Source organism: Ambystoma mexicanum, chromosome 2q (genome assembly GCF_040938575.1).
Source record: "Ambystoma mexicanum isolate Mex_15411 chromosome 2q, UKY_AmexF1_1, whole genome shotgun sequence".
Taxonomy (NCBI): Eukaryota; Metazoa; Chordata; class Amphibia; order Caudata; family Ambystomatidae; genus Ambystoma; species Ambystoma mexicanum.
This window is the reverse complement of record NC_090924.1, coordinates 960,916,290-960,930,166: the sequence shown is the minus strand read 5'-3', so window position 1 is coordinate 960,930,166 and position 13,877 is coordinate 960,916,290. Positions and strand designations below refer to the sequence as shown.

Here is a 13,877-nt window from a genome sequence, read left to right as displayed (position 1 = left end):
GGGAGAGGGTCAGGGAGGGAAAAAGCATTTTAGGGGAGTGGGAGAACCATGCAAAGATGAGAGGGACACATGGTGACTGCCTGTGAGGATGGCAGAGACTTTTTAATGTTCAAACAGTGTTACCATTATCGCAGGAATTGGCACAGAGCAACGCTAACGCGGGAAGCAGCATGATCTGAAATGATTTCCAGGAAATTAACGCGGGACTAGCGAGTCGAAAAATACATATTTTGCACCTGGTGTGATTACATTGACTAGGCTAGGGCAATGAAAAAAAATGATTGGTGTAACATGTACAGTGGCTGAAGGCCATGGCTAGTGGGCCCTGAAGAAATGTATTGATGCAACATGTACAGTGGCCAATGTCGAAGGCCGAGGCTAATGGGACCCGGAGAAGCTATAGCATAACAAAACCCTTTAATGGCAGTGGCCACTGATGATGAACAAAGGATATGGCTAGTGGGCCCCGAAGAAGCTATAGAGTAACAAAACCCTTGAAATTCCGTGAAAGAAAACTAGTTAAAAGAGAGTCAAAGTGATCAGGTTTAACTCAGCAAAACCCTTTATATTTCAAAGGATGTGGGAAGTAATGAACATCTTAACTCAGCGACCCCCGTTGCAAAGCCCATGAGCACATACATAATATAACAGAAAGGATTCACAATGACATACAAAATTCCATCATAAGGAGACATCTAAGGGGGATGGCGGGCTAAATCTGATCACTCTAACTCTCTCGTACCTAAAGCTTTTTCACTAAAAATATATATCTCTCGTTGTTTTCTTTTGGATCAACACTCCATTCAACCCTTAGCTAACACGATACAATCAAACTAAACGATATATCTCTGGCGTTAGTAACCATTGTAGAACAAGCCTGGATGATACGAAAGATCCCAGTATATGCGGCCATGGTCACTTTTAGCACTGTCTTCAATACCGTAGACAGAGGGAGCCTCTGGACCAAACTGCAAAGAAAGCTGGGGTATACCTCCAGGTTTCCTAAAGGTGATAGTGCTACTTCATGACCAGACACAAGTGAAAATAAGATTGGACCACCAAGGGAGGATCACCACATGGATAAACACCTACAGAGGCCTCAAACAAGGCTATACCATGTCTCCAATCTTGTTGAAATTATATCTTTCAGATGTTGGCCACACACTTCAGGACTCAGCCACTTTATCAACAAAACTTGGCTCAACCCTCAAACTAGGTTACGCAGATGATTTGGTCATCTTGGATCTCACTCCAAATGGACATCAATGTGTGTTGAGCAATCTTCAGAAATATTCTAACCTCAATTCTTTAAAAGTCAACATGAATAAAACCAAAATTATGGTCTTTAACTGATCCAGAAAAATCAACTGGAAATATGAGGAGGCACCCCTTGAGGAGATGCTGATATACAAATATTTAGGGATTCATCTGGATAATAAACTGCAAGGACATGAGCACTTTGAACACGTAAGATCCTCTTCATTGTCTACTCTGTGACAAATTCTTTTGTTTGCTCATAAAGGGAGGGTTAGGGGCTACTCAGTGGCCAGCATCCTACAGTTATATCAGGCCTAGATCTCCTCAGTCATCATGCATGAAGCATCATATGGTTCCATGAAGCACTTGGAAAAAGTGTGCAAACTTGAACTGACCTTACTCAAGAAACTACTCAGTCTTCCTGGCTGGGCATCAACTGAGACTATCTATCTTGAATATAACATCTTGCCCATTGCTGAGAGAATACAATCCTGCTGTCTCCTGACACATTGGAAATTAGCTGGAGCACCAAAGAACATGTTGCAGACCAATAGCTAGGAAGTACTGAGGTCCAGAGTCCAATTAATGCCCAAGAGCAGAATTTCTGTACTTAAGGCCACTGCTGCTAGCTGACTGCCCAAGATGCCACAGGTCAAAGTTGAGGCAGACTACGTAAAGTTCAAAGCTCAGGTGAAGCGCCTGCTCCCTGACTTCAGTAATGATAATCTGGCATTGTCTGAACGGGGCAGATTTTTTTCATTATCTGGAAACAAGAGGACCCATTCCCAAATGTGCGAATAACTTTATTGGGAATATGCTGTTCTGGGACTATCTCAGGATTAAGTTCTTTGCTGTCAAAACATGGGAGTTGGAGGGGAAATGGGCTGGCCATTCGAGAGAGGAAAGAGCATGTCGTTTATGTGGGGATGACATGCTTGAAATGGCAAAATATCTCCTGATGATATGTGAATCTTTAAACCCACTTCAATCCCGATCCCTACTCTCTGCGGGCTTATCTGCTAACACATCTGCTAAAGAGCTGTTGTCTCTGTGGTCTCAATAGTCGCTGTGAAGAAAAATCCAGGAGATTCTACATGGTTCGACTCTAGAATGGGTGAGATGGTCTGACACCCCAGACTCTTGCGATATCGTTGGGTGATATCTCCTGTCTAGGCTGTGTGTAGTTAGGAGGAAAACATCTCCCTCGCCACTGTTTGGGACTATGGTCTCACCTCTATATTGTAGGGAGCTGTGCTTGATTGGGGCAAACATGGGATACAATGTTTTGCTATCATAGGATGTAGGTTCTTTTCTCTTCCCTTACTTTGGCCAAGGGAAATATTGTACCAACATTTTAGCTATTTGTGGAAAGTTTGTATAAACTGTAGCACAGTTACAATACAAAATTAATTTAAAAAAACGATATATATATATATATATATTGACTGAAAAAACATTAAGGTGGTGTTTAAATTGAGCAGATTTAATGCAACGAAACCCTTGAAATTCAGTGGATGTGGTAAGTCATGACCATTTTAACTTGGCAAGTTTTATCAAAAACCTACCCCTTGGTTACTATTCAAACCATCTGTCACAGAAGAAATGAATTGCCATTTGCAACTGGGGTCCACTTTTTATTGGTGCCCGAGATAATTTAATGTCCCGGTCTGATCCTGAGTGGAGTCAACTGTAAATGGAGTGACAGATGTGATCTGCTCCTCCCGATTTCTCAGCTCATTTCAAATGAGCGTTTGGCTCTACCAGTGTCACAGGGTTAGAGTTAAACGCCCTTCAGAAACATGCTGTGTGTGTGACCAGTTCAAACTTCAAAATAGTTAGGGGTGAACAAACCTTGTGTTCAACACAATGCACATTTCAAAAATAATAATAATGAATACACAAGTAAAACGAAAAAAAGCTTTTTCTATCATATGGAAGGGAGTCAGCAGCCTTGATGGGGTCATTGGAACAACGATTATAATGAGGCTTAATGGAGGACTTTGCACCCTTGTCTGTTTTTTCGTCAAACTAGGCAGACCTGTGCTGTTCACGGCTGAAGACTAGGACAGGATCCAAGGCCTGGTATAGGTCCAGCAAGTGTCACCAAGTAAGGCAGCATGAAAGGGAGGTCAGTTACTTATGCAAATCGGCAGCTTGTAATGCTCACTGACATAATCTGGCAACAATCCATGCAGTCAGAAAGAGCATCTGAGACCTCTTTACAGAGAAATGTGTTTAGCCAAAAAAATGCTTTGATCGCTAGAACCACGTGTGGCTCAAGCAGCATTTGTGGTTGCCGCATTTGTCTTAGGAATGTCATCTGTACGTTTCTGAGAAAAGTGAAATTGTAGGTTTCTCAGAGGAAAGTGCCAAGGAGGAGCATGCTCGTCCTTTTTGCATAGACTTGCATAATAGCCTGGCACTTAAGGGGCTAGAGGTTAGTAGCTCAAGACCCTTCTGCAGTTGGTGGTCATGCGAGCTGACTGCTCATGGATCTATGTGGTTATATAGACCTTGCTGGAGATCTCTATCAAGTAGAGTAAGATGTCCTGCTGCAAGTGGGCAAAATGTGGACGCCTTTAGCTGAAAAACTAAACAGATTGCCCAGATGGATCTCTGGGGACACAAACAATGAAGGCTGGTTTTTACATCATAATTTAACTGTGAACATTTCTGGGCACCGAGATACGGCAGTGAATATGTGATCTTACTGTGCACTCTCGCAGGATTTCCACACATCCTACAAACTCCAAAGTGACCACAGTAAGGCTACACAGTGGTATGCCATGATTTCAGTGCCACCAAGGGCAAGGTTTAGGAAGCAGGAAAAGGGATAATGTTGCTGACATGGCTGGGTATGCTTTGAGAACATACCAAGTCACGGCAGAGTCTGTTCTAGCAGATGACTGTCTCTGCTTTTTGCCTGCATTGTTTTCTGGTTCTGTGTAGGCTTCTGAAGCCGTGAACACTGTCTAAATGGGTTTTGTTGAATGACTTTACAAATAAATTCCAAAGTATGGCCTTGGAAAACCATGTGCCCTCGCCTGGCCCAATTGGGCTGCATGTATTACATTATACAATTAGGAATCAGTACCCAGATTCACAATGCATTAAGTTTTGCTTTAAACAATTTAGAAAAAAGACGTCTTCACTGCTCCAATGTTTTTGCTTGTGTTGGGCATATGCCAAGTTTAAGGGAGACTGCCACGGACAGTCTGGTGTTTCACCAGGATTTGTGAAAGCACAATTTTTTCTTGGCAATTGTAATATCCAGGATTAAGCCCTGAAAACAGACTAAGTCCAAAATGCATTAGCCAAACCAAACCTGTGTATGAACACTGTCTCACTTTACGACTAAAATAAACTGTTTAAAACAAATAAACATCTAAATTGTTTAAATGAACACATTATGTATTGTGAATCTGAGTACTGATTCCTAATTGTACAAAGTAATACATGCAGCCTGAAAAAGTGGTTTATTGCAGCCTTGTGGCAATTAATAGTGAGCTCCTCTTGGCACTGAAATAATGTAATTGTAAAAACTGGGCTTACATTGAGGCTGCCAATGTTATGCCGAAATTCAAATAAACTTAGAGTAACCTGCCTTCTTGCACCCCAGTTAATATTTAGAGGTTCCGTTTCAAAAAATGAACACTTGATTTGCACACTTGAATTAGATATTATTTAATTTGTATCTTCGATTTCAATGATTTAATGTTGCTTCACATTATTTTTGAATGGTAAAGTTCTCCAGTTTGAAGATACAACAATTGGTCTGTGATTAGAAAATAGTGAATTTACAGTTGCCTCGACATGTGTTTCTTCATTCTAATCAAATGGTTCATCAGAAGGGTTGATCTTGCATACAACTGAATACATCAAGCAAAAAAAAAATGTGAATCTCTGATTGCCCTTTTGTTCTTAATGCAGCCCGACTGGGCCAGGTGAGAGCACATGGTTTTCCAAGGGCACAGTTTGGAATGTATTTCTAGAGTAGACACCCTAGTGCCTAAGGCTTTAGCATTGTGTTGCGATTAACATTAAGGAAAAATACAGAGATATTTGATTGTAAGTCATTGTGGTTTAAAAAATACAGTGGTGCCCACCTTTCTTCCACTGTTCAATGACTTCCAATTTAAAGGTATCAGTACACAGATATTCTGCTCAAGATTCTAGCAGCTATAACTGGCCCTCGTTCATATTAATGACTGATTATGAAGATTGTAGAATACTCGGATGTGAATTCTCTCGGGATACCTAGGCATGCAGACTCTTTATTTACAAAACATTGATACAATTTTAGGGAGTGGATGCACTGGATGCTGTGATTACTGTGAGCTTTCCATGGAACATTATTGAATGTTTAGAATCTTCTATGCATGAAATATACGAATATTCCTTTGAAAAAGTAAGTTTGTCATGCTTTTTGTCAACCAGATCTTGATGGGTATGCCATATGGAAGCATGCCAAGAAAGACTGTACCGAGAAGCGAGGAAACCACAGCTATGGATTTTTCGGTGCTGTGGGATTTTGAGGTATGTTTCTTGTGGAGTTCTTTTTATTTAAACAGATGAATGTAGATTGCAGGAAATTATAATATTGACATCAATATGTTTCTCATTCTTGGATGTTTGTACACCAAATTTAAGTTTGTAAAACAATGAATGTATTATTTTCAGGGAATAAAGGAATGTAGTGTTTCACAGAAGAAAAACTAATCCAAAATATAATATAAAAAAATAGAAAATATTGACATTGAATTATACATTTCTTATTCAAAATCCAAAACATGTTGCAAAGGTTCGTGTGAGTTTGCTGGGATCTCATGTCTTTTTGTATTGTTTCGTTAAACGTTCATGCTCAAGGCCATATATGATGCTTGGGCTGTGGTTTTTAATATGGATGATAGGGAGACTTCATCTTCGGCAAGGGTGATAAACACAAGCACAGCCACGGAAACCCAGAAAAGCAGAATGATTGAGGGTGGATGTGAATATAGCTTGGTGTAACAAGCAACGAGTGCAAAGAAAGTGCCCTGAAGGATGTTGTGAGACAGAACAACATAATACAACAGATACAGTAGCATAACATTTTAGAATGTGGTGCTTTTGTTCACTTACTCTCAACTAGGGAGACTATTTAACACACATTCCAAACTAAATGACTGTGCTTATATACTTATGCCTTGTGTGAAGATATCTCTAGAATGTACACTGCGAAAAACAAAGCATGATCTTAAAAACAGACGTTCATCAAAATGAGCTATGTTACTTTATCTATGAGATTGTGGCACGTAGTATGCATATGTGAAGGAGTGAGTGAACATTGCAATGCATCCTACTAACTGCAATGTGAAACACAGTCACTGGTAGTTAAAGTGGTAGCTCCCCATTTCACTGCATCCATTTTTTCAATGGAAGCCATTTTAAAGCAACCCATTTTGACAAAATCCCATGTCAATGCAGGCTAGTTCAATGAAACACATACATTCAGTCAGCTGTAGAACTCATTGAAGTTCGAAAGAAAAAGGAATCATGTTAAAATTAAAAATAACTATTAAAGATTTCAAATCATAACCAAAATATGGCACAAAAATGAGGAAAACCAGAATGAAACTCTAGTCCTTCTGTAATAAAATGATACAATTTGGTGTCATTTTATAAGGTGAAAAGTTCCCAAAAAGAAATACTATTGTGATGGTGTACAATTGAAATGTTTGCATTGAGTTTGACTTTCGGTGAGATGGCTTTCACTGAAATGCCATTGCTAAATAGGGGTATTGTCAGCTGTTATGCTCTGCCAATTAGAGAACTCTAGGAATTGTGAAACATATGTCCAAGCCAGCTGGAAATGCCCAATGGCAATTCACTTTTAGCTCACACATACCCAGCAGATCAGGCCAAATTTGTATAGGGCCATGCACAGCCCAAACGTGCTCTGACCAATGTTACTTCAAGGTAATAAACTGCCCACATCAAAATCTTCCTGTGTGTCAGGGAATCATCTCTAAGACACCCGAGGCTCCAATCAGCAGTAGGAGTGTTGCAAGGGTCACAGCCAGGGCCGTCACAAGAGGAGCGCAGAGGGGACAAATTAACCCAGGCCTGCTGTCATCAGGGGCCTCTCAGAGGGCCCTACTATCTCGGCAGTACGGCTGCACTAGCTAACAGTTCAATAATCAAGAATTACCAAGAGCCAAGCAAGTAAACTATCTTTGCCAAAAATGAAATAAGCAAGCATTGCCAAGAGCCAAGAATAAGTGGTGTAAGAGAACCATAATATTAGCAAATCCTGTGTGCAAGAGAATGTGTTTTCTAGCACGAGAGTGTAGTGGGAAGCTTATGATGCATTGTACAAAATGAACTATAACAGTAAGTGTACTGGAAAGTCTATGCTGGTCTTGCAAGTGAAGGCTACTGAACAAGTGAATGTTGACATAATAAGGCTTCAAGGCCACTTGAAAGGATACTGAGTCAAGCCTCATTGTGAAGCTGGAACTGTGTCAAGAAACCTATGAAACAGATCCAAGTAAGGTGTGTCGTTTGTGTGACCTGTGATAGGTGGACCGTGTGGTCTGACAACTGCGCCTAGACCACGTACACCCCCTATGGAAAAGACATGTTAGGATTGAATAATGGAAACCTATGTGAACTGAGATTGATGAGCTGAACTTTATAAATTGGTGACAAGTAACCAAACTTGAAGAGCTGGTAAATATCCAAAAGAACTGTGTTATATTGTTGTGTTGGAGCATTGAATATTTCACGGAATTAAGTTATTTTGAAACATTGAATTTGAAAGCTAGGGGAAGGGAACCCATCTGTTGTAAAGTGAACTATTTGAATTGTGGGGCAGGGAGAACCCTTTTTTCACTTAAGAGCTGGAAGAAGCTCTGAACATTTGTTCTGAACACTTCACATTTGATTCTGACATCCCTACACATTGTATACAGTTAGATGTGAGGGCAAGTATAGGTTTTGGACACAGACAGACATTTGCTTTGGACTTCCTGACACAGATTATCTTTAGTTTAATTTAGGTAGGGAAATCCCACCTTAGCTTAGGGCAAATTAGGTATTTTCCCAACCCTCCTTTTTAGTTAATAAAAGTGTGCACCTCAAACATCTATCCTGTTGTCTGTGTCTCATTCGTGATGCCTTCACAACTCACACACTGTTACATTTGGCTTAATGAATGCATGCTGTGGCATAAGACATATGGTAAACATTGCAGATTCAAATCACGCATAAGGGGTTACTTCATGCACAAGAAACGCGAGACATGCATCAGTAGAACATATTCATTAAATCATGAGTCTGTAATTAGTCTGTTTTTGTAGAGCACTCGCATTGCCTCATACATGTGGTTGTGTTTGCTCCAAACTATCAAAAAGGAAAACAGCACTCACCTTTTCCCCCAAAATACTGTCCACTTGAGTTGCGGTCCACACAAGCTGATGTAGGTGAGTCTGAAAAACAAGGGCACAATAAGGGCAGTGTCCTTCATGGTTACACACTTTTATGCACATGAACTGACACCAAGTTAAACGCTTCAGGTGCATTCCCCGGGACCCCCCATGAATGGCCTTCAGTATGAAGCTTAAATGGGTGGGAGCCAGACCCTTTCGAGGGTTTCCTGTAACAATATCCTAAGGTCTCCAGCATCTGAAATGCCCCCAAAAGCCTGCAGTAATTATCTTTATGTGCATGGGGGATGTAATGCTGATCCAATGGTGTTGCGGCCCTGTGTTCCAAGTCACTGGAGCTCTGGGTTTCTGTTACCATTCTGGTGAAGAGTCTGAGCACAAGCGGTGCTCCAACAGGTGTGCGCTGCTCCTATAGTCCTGGATACTTTTGCTGACTTTTTGCTCTGTGAGTCATAGCAATGCTGTTGTATGCACATCAGGCAGATGTGGCACTTTGTATGTCCTTGTGGGGTTCCGTTTGCCGTTCCTGGCCCCTCCACACTTCCCAGGGCTGCATAGTGTCCCCCTCTTGGCCCTGGCTTCTGACAATTTAACCTGGTGGCATCACAGAAATTGGCATTGCAAAAGCATGAAGAAACCTATTATACGTGTATGATTAATAAAAATAACAAAATATACTAAGGCAAAATAAGGGAAAGGCCAAGCAAACTGTGATGGTGGCCTACAAAGCGGACAAAAGGCTTCCAACATATTTTGACAACTGTGCTGTCCCAATTTTTAATGGGTACAGTGATGCTGCAGGTATAGTCATCATATGGAAGCTGCAGCCTCACAAACCCAAATGGTGTGATTATTGCCAAGTGCAAACTCAATCACTAAAGTTCTTTCATCTTATGTCAGGCAAAGCCTGAAATGCTAGATATGTGCTTTGTTTGTTTATTTACTGTATAGTGCAAACTTAACTGAATCACTTTTTATGATCCCAATTGGGGAAGGTAGGCCCCGTGAGATAAAGATTTTTGCTCCCGATCACACATGTTGGTCAGGTAAGGAAGCCAGGAATGTTGTCTGCAATGAAAGGTTACATGTTTGAATGACCAAAGTGTATATTGCACACTGGGCTTGGTGCTCATTTCATTTTTCACAACACTCACCCTAAGTTTAAAGTACAGTTTGCAATTTACCCAGTAGACCACATCCCCTACCATATCATCTTTAATTTTCCACCCGTATACACAGATGTTTGCACTGTATTCTTTCTAGCTTACACAATTGTTTGTGTTTAATAGAGTGGCTATGTGACGTACCAAAGGACAATCTAATTTAAATTGAAACTATAAAAGAAATCTTAATCAAAACCTTTTGGATAGAAGAGTAAGATTTCTTGTGATGGGATGCTGGATGAATACAACAACTAGCAGTAAACCCACTGTGTCGGGGGAAGCCAAGTGAGGCCCCAGGTGCCTGTGTTGACTGTTTACCGGTTACCCTCCTGCTGCAGTCCTAGGATCCACTTTTCCCAGGGGTGAGCTGAGGCACTTGATTGGGGGGCACATAGACACTGCCACAGTACTTGGTGCAAGCAAGCTATTCTCTGCCTGCTTCTGGCGACGGTTGGTGCAGTCATTCATACCTGGGAGGCGAAATAAGGGAAAGGCCAAGCAAACTGTGATGGTGGCCTATACTGGGAAGGAGGGGGGCATTGTGAACCTAGTGCCATACCACAGTGCATGGAAGGATTGAGGTCAGGTGGCTTTGACACCCTTTTACCTGGTATAGCTACTGTTAACAAGCCTAGAGTGCCAGCTGGATTCTCAGACAGGCGAAGTATCCCAAACATCTAATAAGTGGATACTCTCCATGCATCAAGCTACACACCGTGTTTCTGGTGACCTGCAATGTCTCGCAAACCCACCTTATCTGCAACTGTCTTGCTTCTAAGCCACCTTGTGAATTCATTATGGATCAGGCAGTATCTCTGTTCATTGTTGTTTCTCTGTCTCTCTCTCTCTCTCCTCCCCGCTTTCCGTCTCTCTGCTCTCTCCCTCCATGGTGCTCGCCATCTCTACTATTTATTCTAACTACTACTTTATCACCTATCCTACCTCTCTCTCGAAGACTGGGAGCAAAACATTCAAAAGATATCTCCTGGCCTCAAATCCAGGCCTGCCTATCGCTGACAAGTACATCAACGATTCTTCCGGGCACGCTGCCATAGACATCCTCTTTGTCGCTCCCTCTCTGGACCTATGGACTCACCACATGGTCTCTGTCCTCTTCCCTTTCTCTTTGCCACCCATTAATGGTGGCACCAGATGGAAAGTACTCTTGGCATGCTTTTCATCCTCTAGGTGCATCATTAATGTCTATCAGAATGGCACTGTCATTGCCCAGGACTCTCAGCCCAACCTCCTCCTTCTTGATAGGCATCTTCCATCTCTTAGCAAATTCCTTCCCTTCCCCCTGCCACTCCTCTGTCTGCCTCCCCTCTTGCCCCTTCTCCACCACTGACAGTCATACCACATCTCTGTACCACTCCTCGGAGGACCTTCAAAGGTGGTAACCAGCTTCACCTAGCTACCCTCAACTCTTGCTCTGCTGTTAAACACTCCTCTGATATCTATCTCCTTCTTGAAGGCTTTGACCTTGGTGTTCTCACTCTCAATGATATGTGGTTCACTGCCAGCTCTGTCACTGCTTTTGACAGACTCCTCCCTGAGGGCTAGAAGATCCGCTCTTAGCCAAGACCTAATTGATCTGGTGGCGGAGTGGCCTTGATCTTCCCTGAATAAGTGCCTGATACTATCATTCCCACTCAGGCCTACACTTCCTTCGAATGCCTCATCTGCAGGCTTGATGTCTCTACAACCCTCTCGGTGACTCTCGCCACCATCTACAGGACCCCTGGTGCAGTCTACCTCTTCGTCTCAGAGTGGTCTGACCTCACCTCTTCTCTTCTTGCCTCCACCACCAAGCATCTCCTCCTCTAAGACTTCAATATTCACCTTGACTCTCCTGATTCAGCCACTGGACTCTTCCGCAGCCTCTGTGATGTTCTTTCCCTTAACATTCATCCTTTCGGTCCAACACCATCAGCCTGACATACCTTGGATGCTCTCATCTCGGCAGACAGCCCCATCTCCAACCCTCTCATCAGACCTCTCTCCTGGTCTGACTATTCTCTCCTGTCCTCTCACCAGGATCTCTTAGATCCCCTGGCTAAACCTCTGCCTGCACTGCCAGTCTCCTTCTCCGTCATTCGACCGATGAAGTGAGTGTCAGTTGCTGCTTTTGCCGCCACTTTAATTTCCCCTCCCAATCCTAACATGGACTCCCACACTGACTCTGCCCTTGCTAATCTTCACCTCTCTATCACCAACACCATGGACATCCTTTCCCCTGTCGTGAAGATCCCATTAAGCCTGCGTCCAAAGTGCAACACCTTGTATGACTCTGACCTAGCCTCTTTGAAGCACAAGTGTAGAGTAGGTGTGATGAAGTGGTGGGCATCAGGCACATCCTTTGACAGACTGGCCTGCCACCTGCTTCAAAGGCAAGACAGACTCTCCATCCGCTTGAAGAGGGCCCATATCCAAGCCTGCATCTCTGGGACCACTACCAACAGAGGCGAAATGTAAAATCTGCAAGGAACTTGCCAATCCTCCGGCAGTCTCCACTTCTCCCCTGCCATCCCTGACCCTCTGTACTTCACTGACCTTCCACTTCTTAAACAACACTCAGGACTTCCTGTCCTCACTCTCCTCTACTATCCTCCCTCCCATGGTCTCAGGCTTCCCTTGGCCCCCCTCTCCCCTTCCCTCCTTCTCTCCACTTTCTTGCCCATAGCACCGGATAAGGTCTCTAGACAAGTCCTCTCTATGAAAGCCTCCTCCAAACAGGTGCTCCCCTGCTCCTCCAGAAATATCAAGGACAACATTGCCTCCCTTTTGCCAGCTATGGCTGACTTCTTTAATCACGCCTTTGCCACTGGCTCCTTCCCGCTATCCCTCAAGCACTTCCTTGTGCATCCTCTCCTCAAAAGCCCTCTGCGACCCCACCTGCCCGGCTAACTACCATCCTATCCTAATTACCCCTTCCTGGGCAAACTCCTGGAGAAGGTGGTCATCTCCCAATTGATCCAACACACTGAATCTGTTGGCTGTCTCCACAACCATCAGTCTGGCTTCGAAGCAGCCAGAGGCACGAAAACTGCTCTACTGAACACCCGTGAAGACATTCATATCTCGATTCCAACTCTCCATCAGTTCTTCTCCTTCTGGATATTTCCTCTGCCTTTGACATGGTCAATCATGCCACCCTGCCAAATCAGCTCTGTGACACCCTTGGCATCACAGGCCTGGCACTGGACTGGTTAACCTCATTCCTCCCTGACCAACCTTCCCAGGTTCAACTGGGCCCTTTTCTCTCCCCTACCACACTCTCTACCTGCAGCGTACCTCAAATCGCTATCCTCTTGCCATGGCTCTTCAACATTCACCTTGTTATGCAGACGACACACAGCTTTCCTTTAAGCGTCCTTCTACTGCCTCCTCTTCCCCATCCCTCATCCCTGACTGTCTGACAGCTATTCAGTCATAGTATGCTGCCAATGATCTCTGAGTTATTGTCAGTAAGACTGAGATCCTTCTCATTCAGACCCCAGCTCCCTCCTTCCATCTTAACCTCTGACCACCCTCTATGGATTCCCTCCCCTCACTCTCTTGTGAGGTAAAAAGCCTTGGTGTCGTCTTTGACTCATCTCTCTCCTTCTCTCCTCACATATTGGACCTTGCCAAGAAGGCCCACTATCAGCTGCACCTCCTCAGAGCCATTCTCCCTTTCCCTACCTTCCCCCAGAAACTGAATGTATACAGAGCTCTGGACCTCTCTATGCTCGACTATTGCAACAGCCTCTTCCTTAATCTTCCTTTATCCTCCCTTTGCCCTCTTTAACTAATCCAGAATAGGACTGCAAGACTTATCCTTGGCATCAAGCTCAGGGACCACATCTCTCCAGCACTATAATCTCTCCACTGGCACCTGGTTATGGTTAGGATCAAGTTCAAGATCCTCAGCATCATCCACAAGGCTCTCTGGGGCCTGGGACCCTGATACATCCAACCCTCTCTCCCCAAATACCTCTGTGCATGAGCCCTTCGTTCTTCTAGCTTCAACTCTCTGCAGCTCCTTTGC

At 43.4% G+C, this 13,877-nt stretch overlaps 1 protein-coding gene across 1 annotated transcript in view; it reads left to right on the top strand.

Moving 5' to 3' along the window:
- Nucleotides 1-13,877, top strand: part of LOC138568821 (transmembrane channel-like protein 2) — a 636,652-nt gene that overhangs the window by 131,294 nt on the left and 491,481 nt on the right. Inside the window, exon 6 of the mRNA XM_069646590.1 lies at nt 5,695-5,793. Coding sequence (XP_069502691.1) covers nt 5,695-5,793 — 99 coding nt within the window. The remainder of the gene's footprint in view (nt 1-5,694; nt 5,794-13,877) is intronic.